This window comes from Pholis gunnellus (assembly GCF_910591455.1).
Source record: "Pholis gunnellus genome assembly, chromosome: 10".
Lineage (NCBI taxonomy): Eukaryota > Metazoa > Chordata > Actinopteri > Perciformes > Pholidae > Pholis > Pholis gunnellus.
Window position 1 is genome coordinate 24,693,607 of NC_136537.1, and position 14,032 is coordinate 24,707,638.

A 14,032-nucleotide genomic window follows, 5' to 3' on the forward strand; every position below is an offset into this window, starting at 1 on the left:
AAACAGGGAGGATGCGTCATTCTTGCAGTGAATTCCGACCGACCAAAGCCTCATCCAAAACCGGATCCCTCTGTAAAATACAGTGTCATTTTGGAATTAGCTGTATTTTGTCATTGAGGCGTGAGACACGTGAACACTTCTCTCAACATCCTCCGTACCTCACTTCAGAGTCGGCTTCTGCTAATAGATATATTACATAAAATGTCCCTTCAATGCACCGAAAACAAAAAGATCCACCATTTCTGTTTGGTTTCCCGTTGAGTCTTTGGCTCACAAACATACTCTTCTGGCCCCCCCCCACGAACCTCCAGCGAGGCTCAGAGGTCTCATCAGCATCAATCTGGGGCTCGCTGCAGCCGCCCTCGAGCCTCTGGTGGTGCCTTGATCCCCATCTGCCAACAATGACTCAGCCCAACAATAGCCGGCGGACTTCCTCGCCAAACAGAACTGGTCTAAACCACTGCAGCGCTGAGAGCCGTCACAGCTCACTTCATGCTGAGGACGGAGGAAGATGTGCGTGTCTGAGGAGCAGATTTAACTTTTGATGAGCTCAGGAAGTCAGACTGCCAGATGTTGTTAGTGGAGGAAGTTAAATCAGACGAGTTCATTTCGGACTCTTGGAATAACTTCATGTTTTGAATAAGAGCAATATGCAAATGTTCTGTCAAACCAATTTGATTTAAATTTCATTAACTTATGCCATGTCATTGCATTTACTATCTTTAATAAAAAGATAGCATAACATTACTTTAGATGGAATATCAAACTGCTGTGCTCATTTTGGTACATGCTAATTTTGATAATATAATGTTTTGAAGAACGAGGTTCAAAGGAAAAAAACGGATAAATCTTTGGCAGCCTGGTCTTAATCCCGCAGCATCGATAATGTCATCTTGATACCAACACACACCTCACCCTTTATCGTCTGTATGAGACGCACCGGACGCTTATAGAAACTCGTAGTATAAAGAGTTCGAGATGGGTAGTGGACAGGATGAACAAACGTGGGACTTTTACTTCAGGGGGTCGGCGTTCATGTTGCGTGTGAAACCAAAAGATAAAGAGATTTTTTACTGGCGATGCTACGTCACGTCAAGCTACGCCATCGAGTCACGTGACGTTACTTCACTGGCTTATGTTATGTTTACAGACACATTCATTCAAAGCCAAACCATGAGTTTCTTTTCCCACCTAAACCTCAACGCCACCGTCTCACAGCATTAACCACGTGGAAAAACATTAATGCACAAAGTTTCAGCATCAAGATGCGACACAAAACACAGCGAGTAGAGATGAGAACACATCGCCTTTTGGAAGAAACCATAAAAACACATGGTGGTCATGGTGATTCATAGCGTTTGTTATCCATCTGCGGTGCTTACAGGTTTACAAGGTGGAGATGCAATCTTCCCACACTTGCAATTTTAAACTCACTCAGACCAAGAAGCCATATGTGACTGCAGTCCATACTTCTACAACAAAGAAAATGGCATGTTTTTGTTGTCACACCACAATTTTCTCACTGTTGCTTTGTTCACACAGTAACAAAGACATAAGGACACAGTTGGTTGTCATTGTTTGGTTGTTCTCCTCCAAATGTGAGGTTGAGGTGCAGCCCACCCGTCCTCGTGCTTTTACAAGAAGAAAGGCGCATAGGTGGTACAGCAGGGTACGCTGCGTTATCGGGCCTTAGGAGGGTTGTAAAACACAGGTATCTGGAGGATTGTATTGACCCCGCTCTCCTGTGCCTCCTCTCCTGAAGCCCAATTTGCAGTCCTCTAAGTGACACCTCAGCGCGGCGGCGGTGGGGTCGTATTTATCAACACACGGCACAGAGCTAAACAAAGCAGAGAAAAAGGAAAAGTCGCAGACTACAAATTATATGAATAATACTCTGAATTACGCAGGATCGCCTCTTTTTGCAATCGAGCTGCCTTCAGCAAAAAAATACTACAATGGCGATGAGACATTAAATATTTATAGGGCGTCGTCTGTAGGCTATATGGTCCGGGGAAAGCAGTTTTATTTTTTATTGCACTAATATATATCACCCACACATGCTCATGGAAGTTGAGGACCACGGCTCATTTTACACGCAGGGCGGAGGCTGCGAGAGCTTGACAGAGAAAAGAGAGAGAAGTGGAGTGTTGTTTTTCCTCCATTATGTCCGGACACGACAGCTGAGGAGGTGTTCATTTTGTTCTTATCCTCCATGCATAAACATCACAGCCAAAATGCCAGCGCGAGAAAAGAGAAAAAAAGGTCCCCCCTGGGAACTTTAAAGCATCATAAATCTCCTGCCTCGACAGTGAAACAGTGAAATAATGAACATTTTATCAAACGCTGAGAGCTTTATATTCCTGGAAGTTGCTCGGCTCAACTTCTAAAAAAGTTTGCTGAAAGTCATAAACCTGTTTCTCCACTATGCTTCAGGAAAAGGCCTCCGACTTATGCAAACCATGAATGCAATGTGTGTGTTTGCAGATATGTTGGCTGCCTCTTTGGTGGCATATTGAACTTTACCTTTTTACTACCTTCACTCTGAACATAAAATATTTGGTTCTGTAACGGTCACCAATGTTGGGTGATCAGGTCTGTTCACACTTCATCTCAAGGTTCTTGGTTGAGGTTGATGTCAGCGGTATGTGCAGGACAAATCCTGAACCCTAACCCGTTACTGATGAGCATATTTGGCTGTTGCATGTTGATAAGGAATACAACAACAACTGGGAGACTGCCGACCAGTCTCCAGAAAAAATGTTGGCATCCTACGGCAAACCTCGTGTTTTATTGACCCCGTTACGTAACAAACGCAGCAACTGTACCTAAAATAATGTTACCTAAAAAACGTCACGTAAAACAACGTCACGTAAAACAACTTCACGTAAAACAACGTCACGAAAAACAACGTCACGTAAAACAACGTCTCGTAAAACAAACGTCACGTAAAACAAACGTCTCGTAAAACAACGTCTCGTAAAACAAACGTCTCGTAAAACAACGTCACGTAAAACAACGTCTCGTAAAACAACGTCTCGTAAAACAACGTCACGTAAAACAACGTCTCGTAAAACAACGTCACGTAAAACAACGTCTCGTAAAACAACGTCTCGTAAAACAACGTCTCGTAAAACAACGTCTCGTAAAACAACGTCACTAAGGTTTCACACGGGTCCTGTTTGTTTGACCCAACCATCAGCCCTTAGTGGACTTTCTTGCTTGTTATACTTAATAACATAGCACAGAAATGTCATTAACGGACACTGGTTATATTACGTAATTTGCTCGGACCGAATACAAAAACGTCCACATTCAACTGATCCCGTTGTTTGCAGAAATGTGTACAATGCCAACATCTTTTTTCCTGGCTATACTGGGCTGTAAAAACAATACCCAGGCTTTATCTGCCTCTGAAATTGCTGCTGTATTATTCAAAGTCTTTCCTTCATTACATCCAGACACGACAACGGAGGAGGAGATGAACATGAAGAGTGTGAAACGCCGGGGGGGGAAACGCTTGAAGGAGAGGAAACATTAAAGCTCCGTCCGTCTCCTGACTCGACGATGAAAACACTATTGAAACAAGTCTTGTTTTTACCGCTCTTCTCTTCCTCGTGTCTACTCTCCTCCACAGCCATCTCCAACACCTGAACAAAGAACCTGTCTGCGTCGCACTCTTTGTTTGTTTCTGCCTTCATTCCCATGCAGATGCCGAAGACCTTCTTCCGTGCCGCATCCCTCTCCCTTTACCCAGACAGCTCTCATTATTCTCCCACATATAAAGGAGTGTACCTGGCTTCTCCTATAGAGAAACCCGTAAACCCGTTCTTTGGCTTAAAGCGAGGAGGTAAACAGTGCGGGTTGATCAGCGGCGGGCGGGAGGGGGAAACACTTCCTGTCACATTTTAATTGGAGTGGTGAGATGAGGAATAGTGTTTTTTTTCCAGCCGACATGTTCAACCATCCGTCATCGCCTCTTCAAGGAGTGAACTTTAGGGAAAAACTTCATTTTCGTCCCTGGCGAGGGAGGAGAAATGCTATTATGATATGTTTTACTCCTCCTCCTCCTCCTCCTCCTCTCCACTTCCCTCATCTCTCCTCCACCCTCTCTCCATGAATCTATTTCTTTCTCTTTTGTTTTTTTTGCCCTCATCTCATCATCACTCTGCTTCTTGCTTCCTCTCTCATTCGTATTCTCTCTTTCAGCCACAGGGCGCTCAAGTTTCATTACGACATGAAATGTATTCAAAGTGGGAGGCAGGAGAGGATGGAGAGACGGACGGATGCATGGCAGCCTGGTCAGAAGTCACCTGAGGCTGTGTGTACGTGTGTGTGTGTGTGTGTGTGTGTGTGTGTGTGTGTATCTTTGCATATTTACTCAAAATTGGCATTCATGCCTGCGAGCATTTTCAGTGTGTCGTTGTGTGCGCTGTATGTTTGCAGTGAGAATATTTGTGTGTGTGTGTCAGCATGTGCTTGCATGTGTGCATTTCCTCTCTCCCATTTCCCTTCTGTTTACACACACACACACACACACACACACACACACACACACACACTTATCCAGGCTTATAATCACGGGAAAGCCACCCCGTCTCTCAGAATGAATTAAGTCCCATTCATCAAAACAGAACTGCATTCTGAGTTGTGTTTTGAGGGAAACGTACGTTCTCCTGCAGTTTGAAACGTCGTTGTAAATTAAAACATAACGAACAAAATCTTTTGGTCTTTAGGTTCAGGCAACAATACTTGTTAGGTTTTGTAAAAACATCATGGTTTGGCATCAAGGTGAGGTAAAAGGAAAATGTTTTACGTTTAACACGACGTAAGCTAGTGTCCACAGATTTCTGTCGTTTTAAGCTTCGTCGATCAAAAACAGCTCCCGTTCCTCAAGAAACCGTATCGCCCCAACACATGATAGGGAACCACAAAGCCTGCAGTGAATACGTGAGCGGAGGTCCCGGACCTTGTGGGGCTTTGCAGACCGAGCTTTTGACCGACGGGCGGACATGACAGGCTGGCAGCGGCCTGACTGCAGACGGACAGAAATCAATAGCAGGTCTACGGCTGCGACACGGAGACGAGGTGACCGGAGCGTTATTCTCTCTGGATTACTGAAAGGTAGTGATGCTGCAAAGTGTGAGTGTGTGTGTGTGTGTGTGTGTGTGTGTGTCAGATAAAAAAATAAAGTGAAAATGTGAGCAGTGTAGTGTTTGTATTGGCACTGTACTCCTGTGTGTGTGTGTGTGAGTGTGTGTGTGAGAACATGAGCGTAGGTGTTTGCTTGATCCTTCCTGTTTGTTGTTTGCCCGACCGTGTGTTTGTGCAGATGGTCTGTTTGTCGTGTGTGTGTGTGTGTGTGTGTGTGTGTGTGTGTGTGTGCGTGTGTGTGTGTGTGTGTGACGGTCATCTGTGATTTAACGGCGTGTCGTGATGCTCCGCTGTTAGCTCGCTGCTTTAATCATCTTGAGAGGAAGGTGGATCGTCGTGTGAGATTAGCGGAGGCCTCATCCCTCAAACACTCGCATGCACTCCGTCCCCCCAACCTCACTGCTGAACACAGGTCCGTTTCACATCATCAGCTCCCCCCCCCACACACACACACACACACACACACACACACACACACACACACACACACACACACACACACACACACACACACATATATATAGAACAGAGCACACTTAATGAGAGACTCTGGAAGTGACATGAGATGCTGATGCTTCCTTAGAAAATGCAATATTAACACTTTAATCAAAATTCAAAAAGTTGTCTTTTCACTATTTGATTTTAATATATTTATACAAATATAAAATAACTGAAAGCCCCATTTTCAGTTATCTGTTTAATCAATATAGGAAAATGAATAAATTACTACATTTCTGTGTCATACTGATGTTGTGTTGTTTTCCCTGTAAACAACAACATTTGTCAAACGTTAAATCTAAGAGCTAGAAACAAATATTCACTAACTCAGAGAGCAGAAAGAAGCCGGAGAAGCTGATAAAGAAGCATTATTTGTAAAGCTGCAATGAATCATATAAGGAAACATTGAATCAATTCAAATCTAATGTTATGATTTAGTTATTTTAAATGTGTATCTGTAGATATATATTTATCTATTTATCTATTGGAGTATCTATCGATGGATCACACACCTTTATGTCATTGCATCCCGTCAACATGAATTCCTTTAAACACGAAAACAATATTCTTGGAACCGTGACCATGTCGTCCTGCTGACTGTAGATCAGCTAACATTCACATCTGGAGGGCGGGACGGAGGACTGGTTTTATGAGCATGCGTTGGCATTTCTGTATCGGAGGGGAGGCCCTGCATGTGTTCCCTACCTGCAGCCCCGTGCGGCCATGTTGTGCTCCGTGAAACCAGCCACTCGGAGGGTATTATGGGGGATATCCTGCTTTACATTCACCAGACTCTGTGCTCCAGCCTGCAGCAATCATTTTGCAGTGTTAGCTTTCTGCACCACTGTGCAATCACATTACAAAAGGTGCTCTCCATGAGACAGGCCCACTTGGAAAAGCATGAATCTACATAACAGCAGATTTTTTTTTTTTTATTTATTTTTTGCTCTCAATAAAAAAAAAAGTAAAATAACCGCAACACGCTTCAACCTGCAGTCGTCACATTAAAGTGTCGCCTCTCTGAAGCACTATGCAATCATATCACAAAGCCGTCCTCCATGAAACCGGGCACTTGGATAAGCGTAAATCTGCGCAGACAGATTGAATCCTCGGGGCCTTTTGCACGACACCGCGGGGGGGGGGGGCCCGGGATCTGTTAGCAGACCAATATCCCTTGGCCTAACAGTAATCTGCATAAAGCGGCGGTGCGAGGAGGTGAGTTATGTGTAATATGTGCTGAACATCCCACAACAGAAGGAGCCGAGCAGAGCCTCCTAATCAGGAGGAACGGCTGCTGCCGACGGCGGCCGCGCAGCGAAGCTTCGGCCTCCGACCGGCCGACTGGATTCTGCTGAACACGCTGGAAGAGATCCCCCCCCCCCCCGTTCTCTTTGCGTCCTATCTTTACTCTCCCTCCCCTCCTTCCTCCTACGTCTCCTCCTCGATGATGGCTTCCTCTCCCCGTCGAGTATGTGCTCTCCTCCAGGTTTATCTCTCCTCCATTCACTCGTTCCTCTGCCGTCGTTCTCTTTGTTGTCTTCATCTTTTCTTTCCTTTCTTTTTTTTTTTTACCTTTTTCTGTTACATCTCCTTTCCTTTGCTCTTACTTGTTCCCTTTCCTTCACCTCTTCATTCCTTTTGTGTCCGTCTCGTATCGTCCTTTCTTTAACATCACCGTCTCTTATTTTAATTTGATGTTCTCTATCGGTCCCTTGACGTCCTCTCCTCCTCTTTACTGTCCTTTAATTGAGTTTGTTTATTCATTGATTATTTTGGTCCCTTTTCTTTCTCTTCCTACATCATTTCATCTCCTCTCATTTCTCTTTCTCTCATTACCCTTTTCTTTGGATTCTTTGTCCTTTCCTCTCATTTGCATTTTTCTTTCCTCTGCACTCTCAGTCTCCTTTACTTCCTTTTCTCCTCTTGCATGTGACGTCTTTCCTCCCTTCCTCTTACATTAACCTAATCCTTTTTCCCTTCATGTCCCCTCCGCTTGTCCTCCCTTCTTAATAATTGACATTTTCACTGAAGTTTTCCAAAGCCGACGAGCTCTGCAGATTTAGGAGATGAGCCCGCACGCTGCTTCGCCGTAATAATTAGCGTTAGCGTTAGCGATGACAGAGAGCGAGGCGTGTGCTCGTCGATAAACATCGTTACGAGGAAAAGGTTGGAGGTTCTCCCGCTGAGGATAATAAAGGGAAATCAAGTCAAAGCACAGAAGGGAAATAAAATACTTTTTTATTGCTTGCTGTGCAAATTAAGAAACCGTGATCAGAACAAATCGATGAGCTTTAATCTCCGGGATGCCAACTCCTTTCTGATAAGTTGTTGGTTGTCGATCGAGCACTTTCAGGTGATTCAGCATCGGACGGACGTATTGGAGGTCAAGTTCTGTTTGTTACTGACGGAGAGCGCTTCATTCTCTCAGTGATGGAGGATTTTTTGTGTTTCGACAAAGTAAGATTGTTACTTAAAGTAACCGTGAGGATTAGTGTAGTCCTGATCCTGTGACCTCAATAAACGAGACCATCAGAGAGAAGATGCTCTGTTTCTATAGAGTTATTCTTAATGCTCGTCATCGGAGCCACCGGGTCAGATTCTGTGCAAAATTAGACAAAATCATGCAGGTTCACCAGAAAAACCTTCAGCTCAGACTCCAGCAGAGACCGGTCCACCGTGGACAGACCCAGATCCTCCATCAGAGACCGGTCCACCGTGGACAGACCCAGATCCTCCATCAGAGACCGGTCCACCGTGGACAGACCCAGATCCTCCATCAGAGACCGGTCCACCGTGGACAGACCCAGATCCTCCAGCAGAGACCGGTCCACCATGGACAGACCCAGATCCTCCAGCAGAGACCGGTCCACCATGGACAGACCCAGATCCTCCAGCAGAGACCGGTCCCAGATCCGGAGCTCCGGAGGGAGGAGGAGAGCTCAGCTCCCGGCAGCAGCAGCGTCTCCTTCTCCTCCTCTGGGAGTCAACACTGACACCACGCTGCTGGAGACCCAGGACGTATTGCTGGACCCGCTGGAGGGAAGGGAGGCAACGGGAGAACCAGAACCAGGACTGAGAGGCAGACTGTCAGACCTGCTGCAGTAACATGAGAGGTTTTAAAGGGACCCTGGTGCTCAGAAACACGACCACTTTACTCCACAGGGACCAACAGAAACAACACAAAATGAAAGCTTTTTAAAACAAAATATTATTTTTGAATCATACAGGTTATGATTAGCATACACACTGCAGTGTGTTAGCAAGAAAACAAGCCCTAGTGCGTTGATGTTAATATCCATGTGGCTACTTATTATTGTTGTGCATCTTATCACAACCAGCTAACCGAGGCATTTCACTATAAAACTGCAAAGCAGTTCTTACAAATATGTACATTCTGCAGCCATTTCCTGATAATGCCACGAGTCGCCACTTCAAATACTGTATCATGAGATGAAGATGGACGTCTCCTCTAACACATCTCTGAACTTCTCACGATTCTCCTCCTGTTTGAACATTAAAATGAGAAATTATTTCTTATTAGCTCTGCTTTTTTTTTTCTCCCCTCTTTCGAGTGCCGAGCCAGTGGGTAAGTTATGCAGCGCAGCAGCCTGGAGGCAGACGGCGCTGCTAATATAAAACGCTGTCTCCTGTGAAGCTGACAGTATTGGCCAGTGGAATAAGCTCAGGAGGTAATTGGGATCTTTAGTCTGCAAACCAACGGAGTCGCTCTCAATAGCATTAGTCACCCAGAGTAATCAGACACAAAAGGATCATATCTGCGGTGCTGTGCATAAAGACGTTGCTGAAGTTGAATTCTTTTTTTTGTTTTAATCTTCTTAAGCCGGGGCGGCCTCCAGTTCCCTGTTTGAGCATTGGGACCTCCAGAGTTTCCTCAGCATTGTTGCTATAATTACAAAGGAGCATTCTGTCTCCGTTGAAATAAGCTCTCATAAACTGTGTCTGGCTGCACTGCCCAAAAGGTTTGCCCCGTGCATCACCTCTGCTGTTTGCTCCATCACCAGCAGTAATTGTCTGGAAAGTCCTGCAGCGCTAATTGCAGGATGCACCACAATGTGTGTGTGTGTGTGTGTGTATGTGTGTGTGTGTGTGTGGTGGAGTGGGAGGGGGATTCCTCTCTGTGCATGTAAATTAGGGCCACATACACATTAGTCACGAGTGACAGGAGCCACTGTTTAAAGGGCTTGCTGTGCTACAAGCGTTAGCATGTTAAGCTAACGAGCCAAATGGGCCGAAAGAGATTCTTCAACACGGATCAACACGGAACAAATGATGAAGAATTACAGAGTAATTCTGCACTGTACTGCATAATGCTGTACTGTGCTATATAATACTGTACTGCATTGTACTATAGTATACCACACTATACTATGCTGTGCTATATTAAACAATAGTGACTGATTTTTAGGCTTCTTGTATCTTATATATTATATACTGTATAAATACACTAAATAAAGTAAAGTGCTTCTCTACTGTGCTTTACTATACTGCACTACTCTTTACATGTTATACTGCTCTATGCATACAGTTCTCTATTGTACTATACTGTACTTAGCTACTACTACTATACTATATCGTCTTACTCTCTACTCGTACTCGTGAAGTCACTCCTGAGAGTCGGCAGCTCTGAAGATGTTCACAGACTTTGTTAAGAAGCTCGTCTCTTCTCTGCAGAACCCAAACGCAGTTGTGGGTAAAACCTTTGAACTTAGCAAAGCACAAAGATGTACAACAACCGCACACAGATATTTGACTGCACACTAGAGTAACTTGTATGTTGCAATAGGTACTAATCTACTTTAGCATTGCTAAAGTAAAATACAAACGTGTGACCCTAATGCTGTACAACAGCTGGTGTAACTTAAAGCAGACTCCGTCCTTCTGGTCACGTCTCGGGCAGATGTCTTTCTTAGACCCGTGACTCACTATCAGAGCATCGTTTGGCACCCCAGTGTGGATTTAGTTCAACTTGACATTGACGGGAATAATTCTGTGTTATAGCTTCTATACTATACTCACATGCATACAGTACAATAAAGGGCTTGTTGCAAAGCCAAAGATGAACGTTTTCTCACTCATGGTGAGGACACACACAAGCCCAGTAAAAAAAAAAGAGGGAGACAAAATATAATATCTCAGAAAAGGTCGTATTTTTTTTTGCCAGAGAGAAGTGACAGTTTTATGGAAACCTGTGACAAACAGCCTAATATTTGGTGTTTTGGACGAACGAACTGTCACACTGAGCATGTTTTGCCATTAATGAAACAATTATGCGAGAAAATCTCTGCGTCAACACAATGAATTCATTAAAGCTTGAAATATTGCTCATGTTTGACAAACACCTTTCTTTTTTTTTTGCTTCATTTTTGCACCATGTTGATGAACATAACCTGCAACATTACATTATACTGAAAACCAAAAAAAAGGCATTTTAGTTTCCTCCACGTCTGTAAAAAGCCTCTTCATTGCATCGGGGTGGATCCCAGACACAAAACCTCGGTCAGGGAAGTAAAGAAGAAGCACCTTCACGCACGTGGAGGGTGCTGGCAGGACTGTGACCATCGTACACTGCGTGCACGAGTTAAACCGTGTTTCCTGTGTCGACTAATGGCGTAGCCGGGTCATCAAAAGGGGGGGGGGGGGCGCTATCGAGCCAATATGTCACATCGCAGCTGGACGCCCCAATCAGACTGACATTTTTGCCACGACTGCCTTGCGTGCCAAATTTCAAAAATCTTACCAGTATCCCAAGCACCTCCTTTTCACGATGAAAGACGTACGATAATAATAACAAACATGAGAAGAACAATAGGTCCTCCGCTCCGACTACGTTGGTGCTCGGGCCCTAAAAAAAGGGGGAAAAAGAAAAAGGAAAGTACCTTTCTTGTGAGTAGCTTCATTTTTGGAGCCTTTGGGGTCTAATAAAAAAAAGATCAGAATTAAACACAGCATATTCTAACAACACGTTAGCAACTGTACGTTGTTTGTCCTCGTTAAGGAAAACAACCGCTTAAGTCTATCAAGGAGCGAACAAGACAGCAAGGCTGGATTATCTACGGCGTCGCACTGCTGCCAACACTCAGCGGGGGGGGAGTGTATGGCAGTGGGGGGAGGGGGCAGGGAGGAGAAGAGGGTGGGGGGCAACATACTGTGAAGGCAATAGCAGGAAGGAGGGATGCACGAGTCTGTATAGAGGAACAATCGTACTGCCATACTGCAGCGGGCGGCAGGAGAGGAGAGGCGATGCACTGAGATGATGAGCAAGGAGGGTTGCAATGCAGTTCTGTCAAGAGGAGCTTAAGTCAGTGCTAGCAAAATGCACTACAGTAGATGCAAAGAGGCCAGAGAGAGAGAGAGAGAGAGAGAGAGGGAGAGAGAGAGAGAGAGAGAGAGAGAGAGAGAGAGAGAGAGAGGGAGAGAGAGAGGGTGAGGAGAATGCAAAGACTACATGTCAACCTGGCTTCATTTTTGCCTCATTTGGCCTTCGAGGAAATTTTGGGCAACAAGTTGGTGAGTTGCTTATTATTCCGGAACAACTTGACGAACTCCCACATGAAATGATCCGGTCTGCTGACAAAGTCCCTCCCCCCCGTAGGAATGAACGATCTCTTACTTCTCTCTTTAGTTCTATAGGTTCTATACTTCCACCGCCTCTAAAATGTAAAACTTCAACCACTTCCATACGGGCCAAATAATATCAGCCATAATATCAATCACACTAATGTCAAGGAATTGGAAGTTAAAGCTGAACAATACACTCATGAATCATTGAAGAGCAGCGGTTTATCAGATTATTCTAGAGAGTTCAAGCCGGTTACAGAAAGTAAAGAGAAGTGTTACCGTCCATCGATCAGCAGATACTCAAGCAACCCGACAGCCTCTCTGTCTGCCCATCGCTCACTGGTCCTGTGTTCATAACATAGTAAGAATTAAAAGTCCCGTAACAACCTCGTGTCCTGTAAAGGTCGACCGGCGTTCAGCTCCTTCTGACCTTTAAACATTTAATGCTTTTTGAGCAAATCATGATCACATCTCTGTGTTTGACTGCCGATGTGTTTTCCCTGCAATCAATCCTCAGAAGTTAGAAATGTCACCACGCAGCCTTTGATCTCCATCACCATGAACAGCTTCATTCTGCACCTATTACTCTCAACTCTGCTCTGAGGCCAAACAAATGTGCCGTCACTACACACAGAGGACTTTTCTGTACTTGACAACTGCCATTGTGAGGGATGGTGACTACGCCGAGTAGAAGTCTGGGAGCGATATTGTAATCTGTCATTGTCAGCCAGGGGGGGGGGGGGGGGGGGGGGGGAAACGGCTCCTAAGATAGATGGAAAGTATTCGTGGTGACCATGAACTGTTGTAGACAGGTGACTTAAACTCTATAATCTCTCTGAATCCATGAAAGGCAATTTTTTTCCTCCCCTTCCTCCGGCACGCGGCGATCTCTCCGTGTCGGGGGTAAGCCCGGGCTTAGCCCCGCGGCAGGGCGGCCTGTCCAACATCTGAGCACCTGACTCTGGCATTAAATAACACACACAGCAGCTTTGGTTTCTGTGTGTGTGTGTGTGTGGGGGGGCTCTTCTTAGCTGGCAGCGAGGATCTCATAACGCGAGCTAATTACTAGCGCTGTGCAGAATCAATTCTCCCGGCTTTGTAGGGGAGCCTCGCCTTCGTGTTGGAAAACAAAGGATTCTTCTTCTGTTAAATGAGCACAGGGGTTTTCCCTAAATGTCCCCCCCCCCCCTCGTCTCTGGTTTACTCCCAGGTTGCCTGCAGCACAACAAGACACTTTTGCACACGTTTGCCATGTAGAGCGCGAAAAACAGCAGCGTGCCGCCTTCGTGATGGTGTCACAGCGGTAAACAATTATGCGTCAACCTCTCCGTCAGCCCTCTCACTCTGATGAGGTGGGCTTACACCTTTTCTTTTTTCCTCTGGTAATTAGAGGTGTGATGGGATTCCTCAGGAGGACTGATTGGCCCTTTTAAAAAAAGCAGCATTCGCCTCCTTATAGACTTATTAGCCATGGACCGGTGGACCGGTGGGCCGGTGGACGGCGGCGGCGGCGGCGTCGGGGAAGACGGAGTAAATGTAGCCGTCAACAGTTACTCACACATCCCAGATCAGCTGTGCATCAGCTGTGCATCGCCTCCAGTTAAAAGAGATTCAGCGTTTTTGTTGTTGTTGCTATCTTTAGATCAAGAAGGAACAATAACGGACGTGAGGTATTTATAGCAAACCGCGTGACCGAAGAGCTCAACGGTTTCAACAACACGGCGTATTTGACGGCGCTCTAATTATCAGCTTTACGTGTTTCAAACATCCTCGTTTCTTTTCATTGGCCCCGCTCCTCTACCCC

The 14,032-nt window shown here is 45.3% G+C and overlaps 1 protein-coding gene across 4 annotated transcripts in view; it reads right to left on the bottom strand.

The window, feature by feature from the left end:
- glra1 (glycine receptor, alpha 1) overlaps nt 1-14,032 on the bottom strand; it is a gene marked incomplete at both ends in the record, with an annotated part of 100,915 nt that overhangs the window by 56,423 nt on the left and 30,460 nt on the right. For 3 of the 4 annotated variants that reach the window (XM_079167772.1, XM_079167770.1, XM_079167771.1), the window contains one exon: nt 11,547-11,585. The exons of the other annotated variant lie outside the window; for it this stretch is intronic. In XM_079167772.1, the coding sequence (XP_079023898.1) occupies nt 11,547-11,585 (39 nt within the window). The remainder of the gene's footprint in view (nt 1-11,546; nt 11,586-14,032) is intronic. 4 annotated transcript variants of the gene reach the window in all.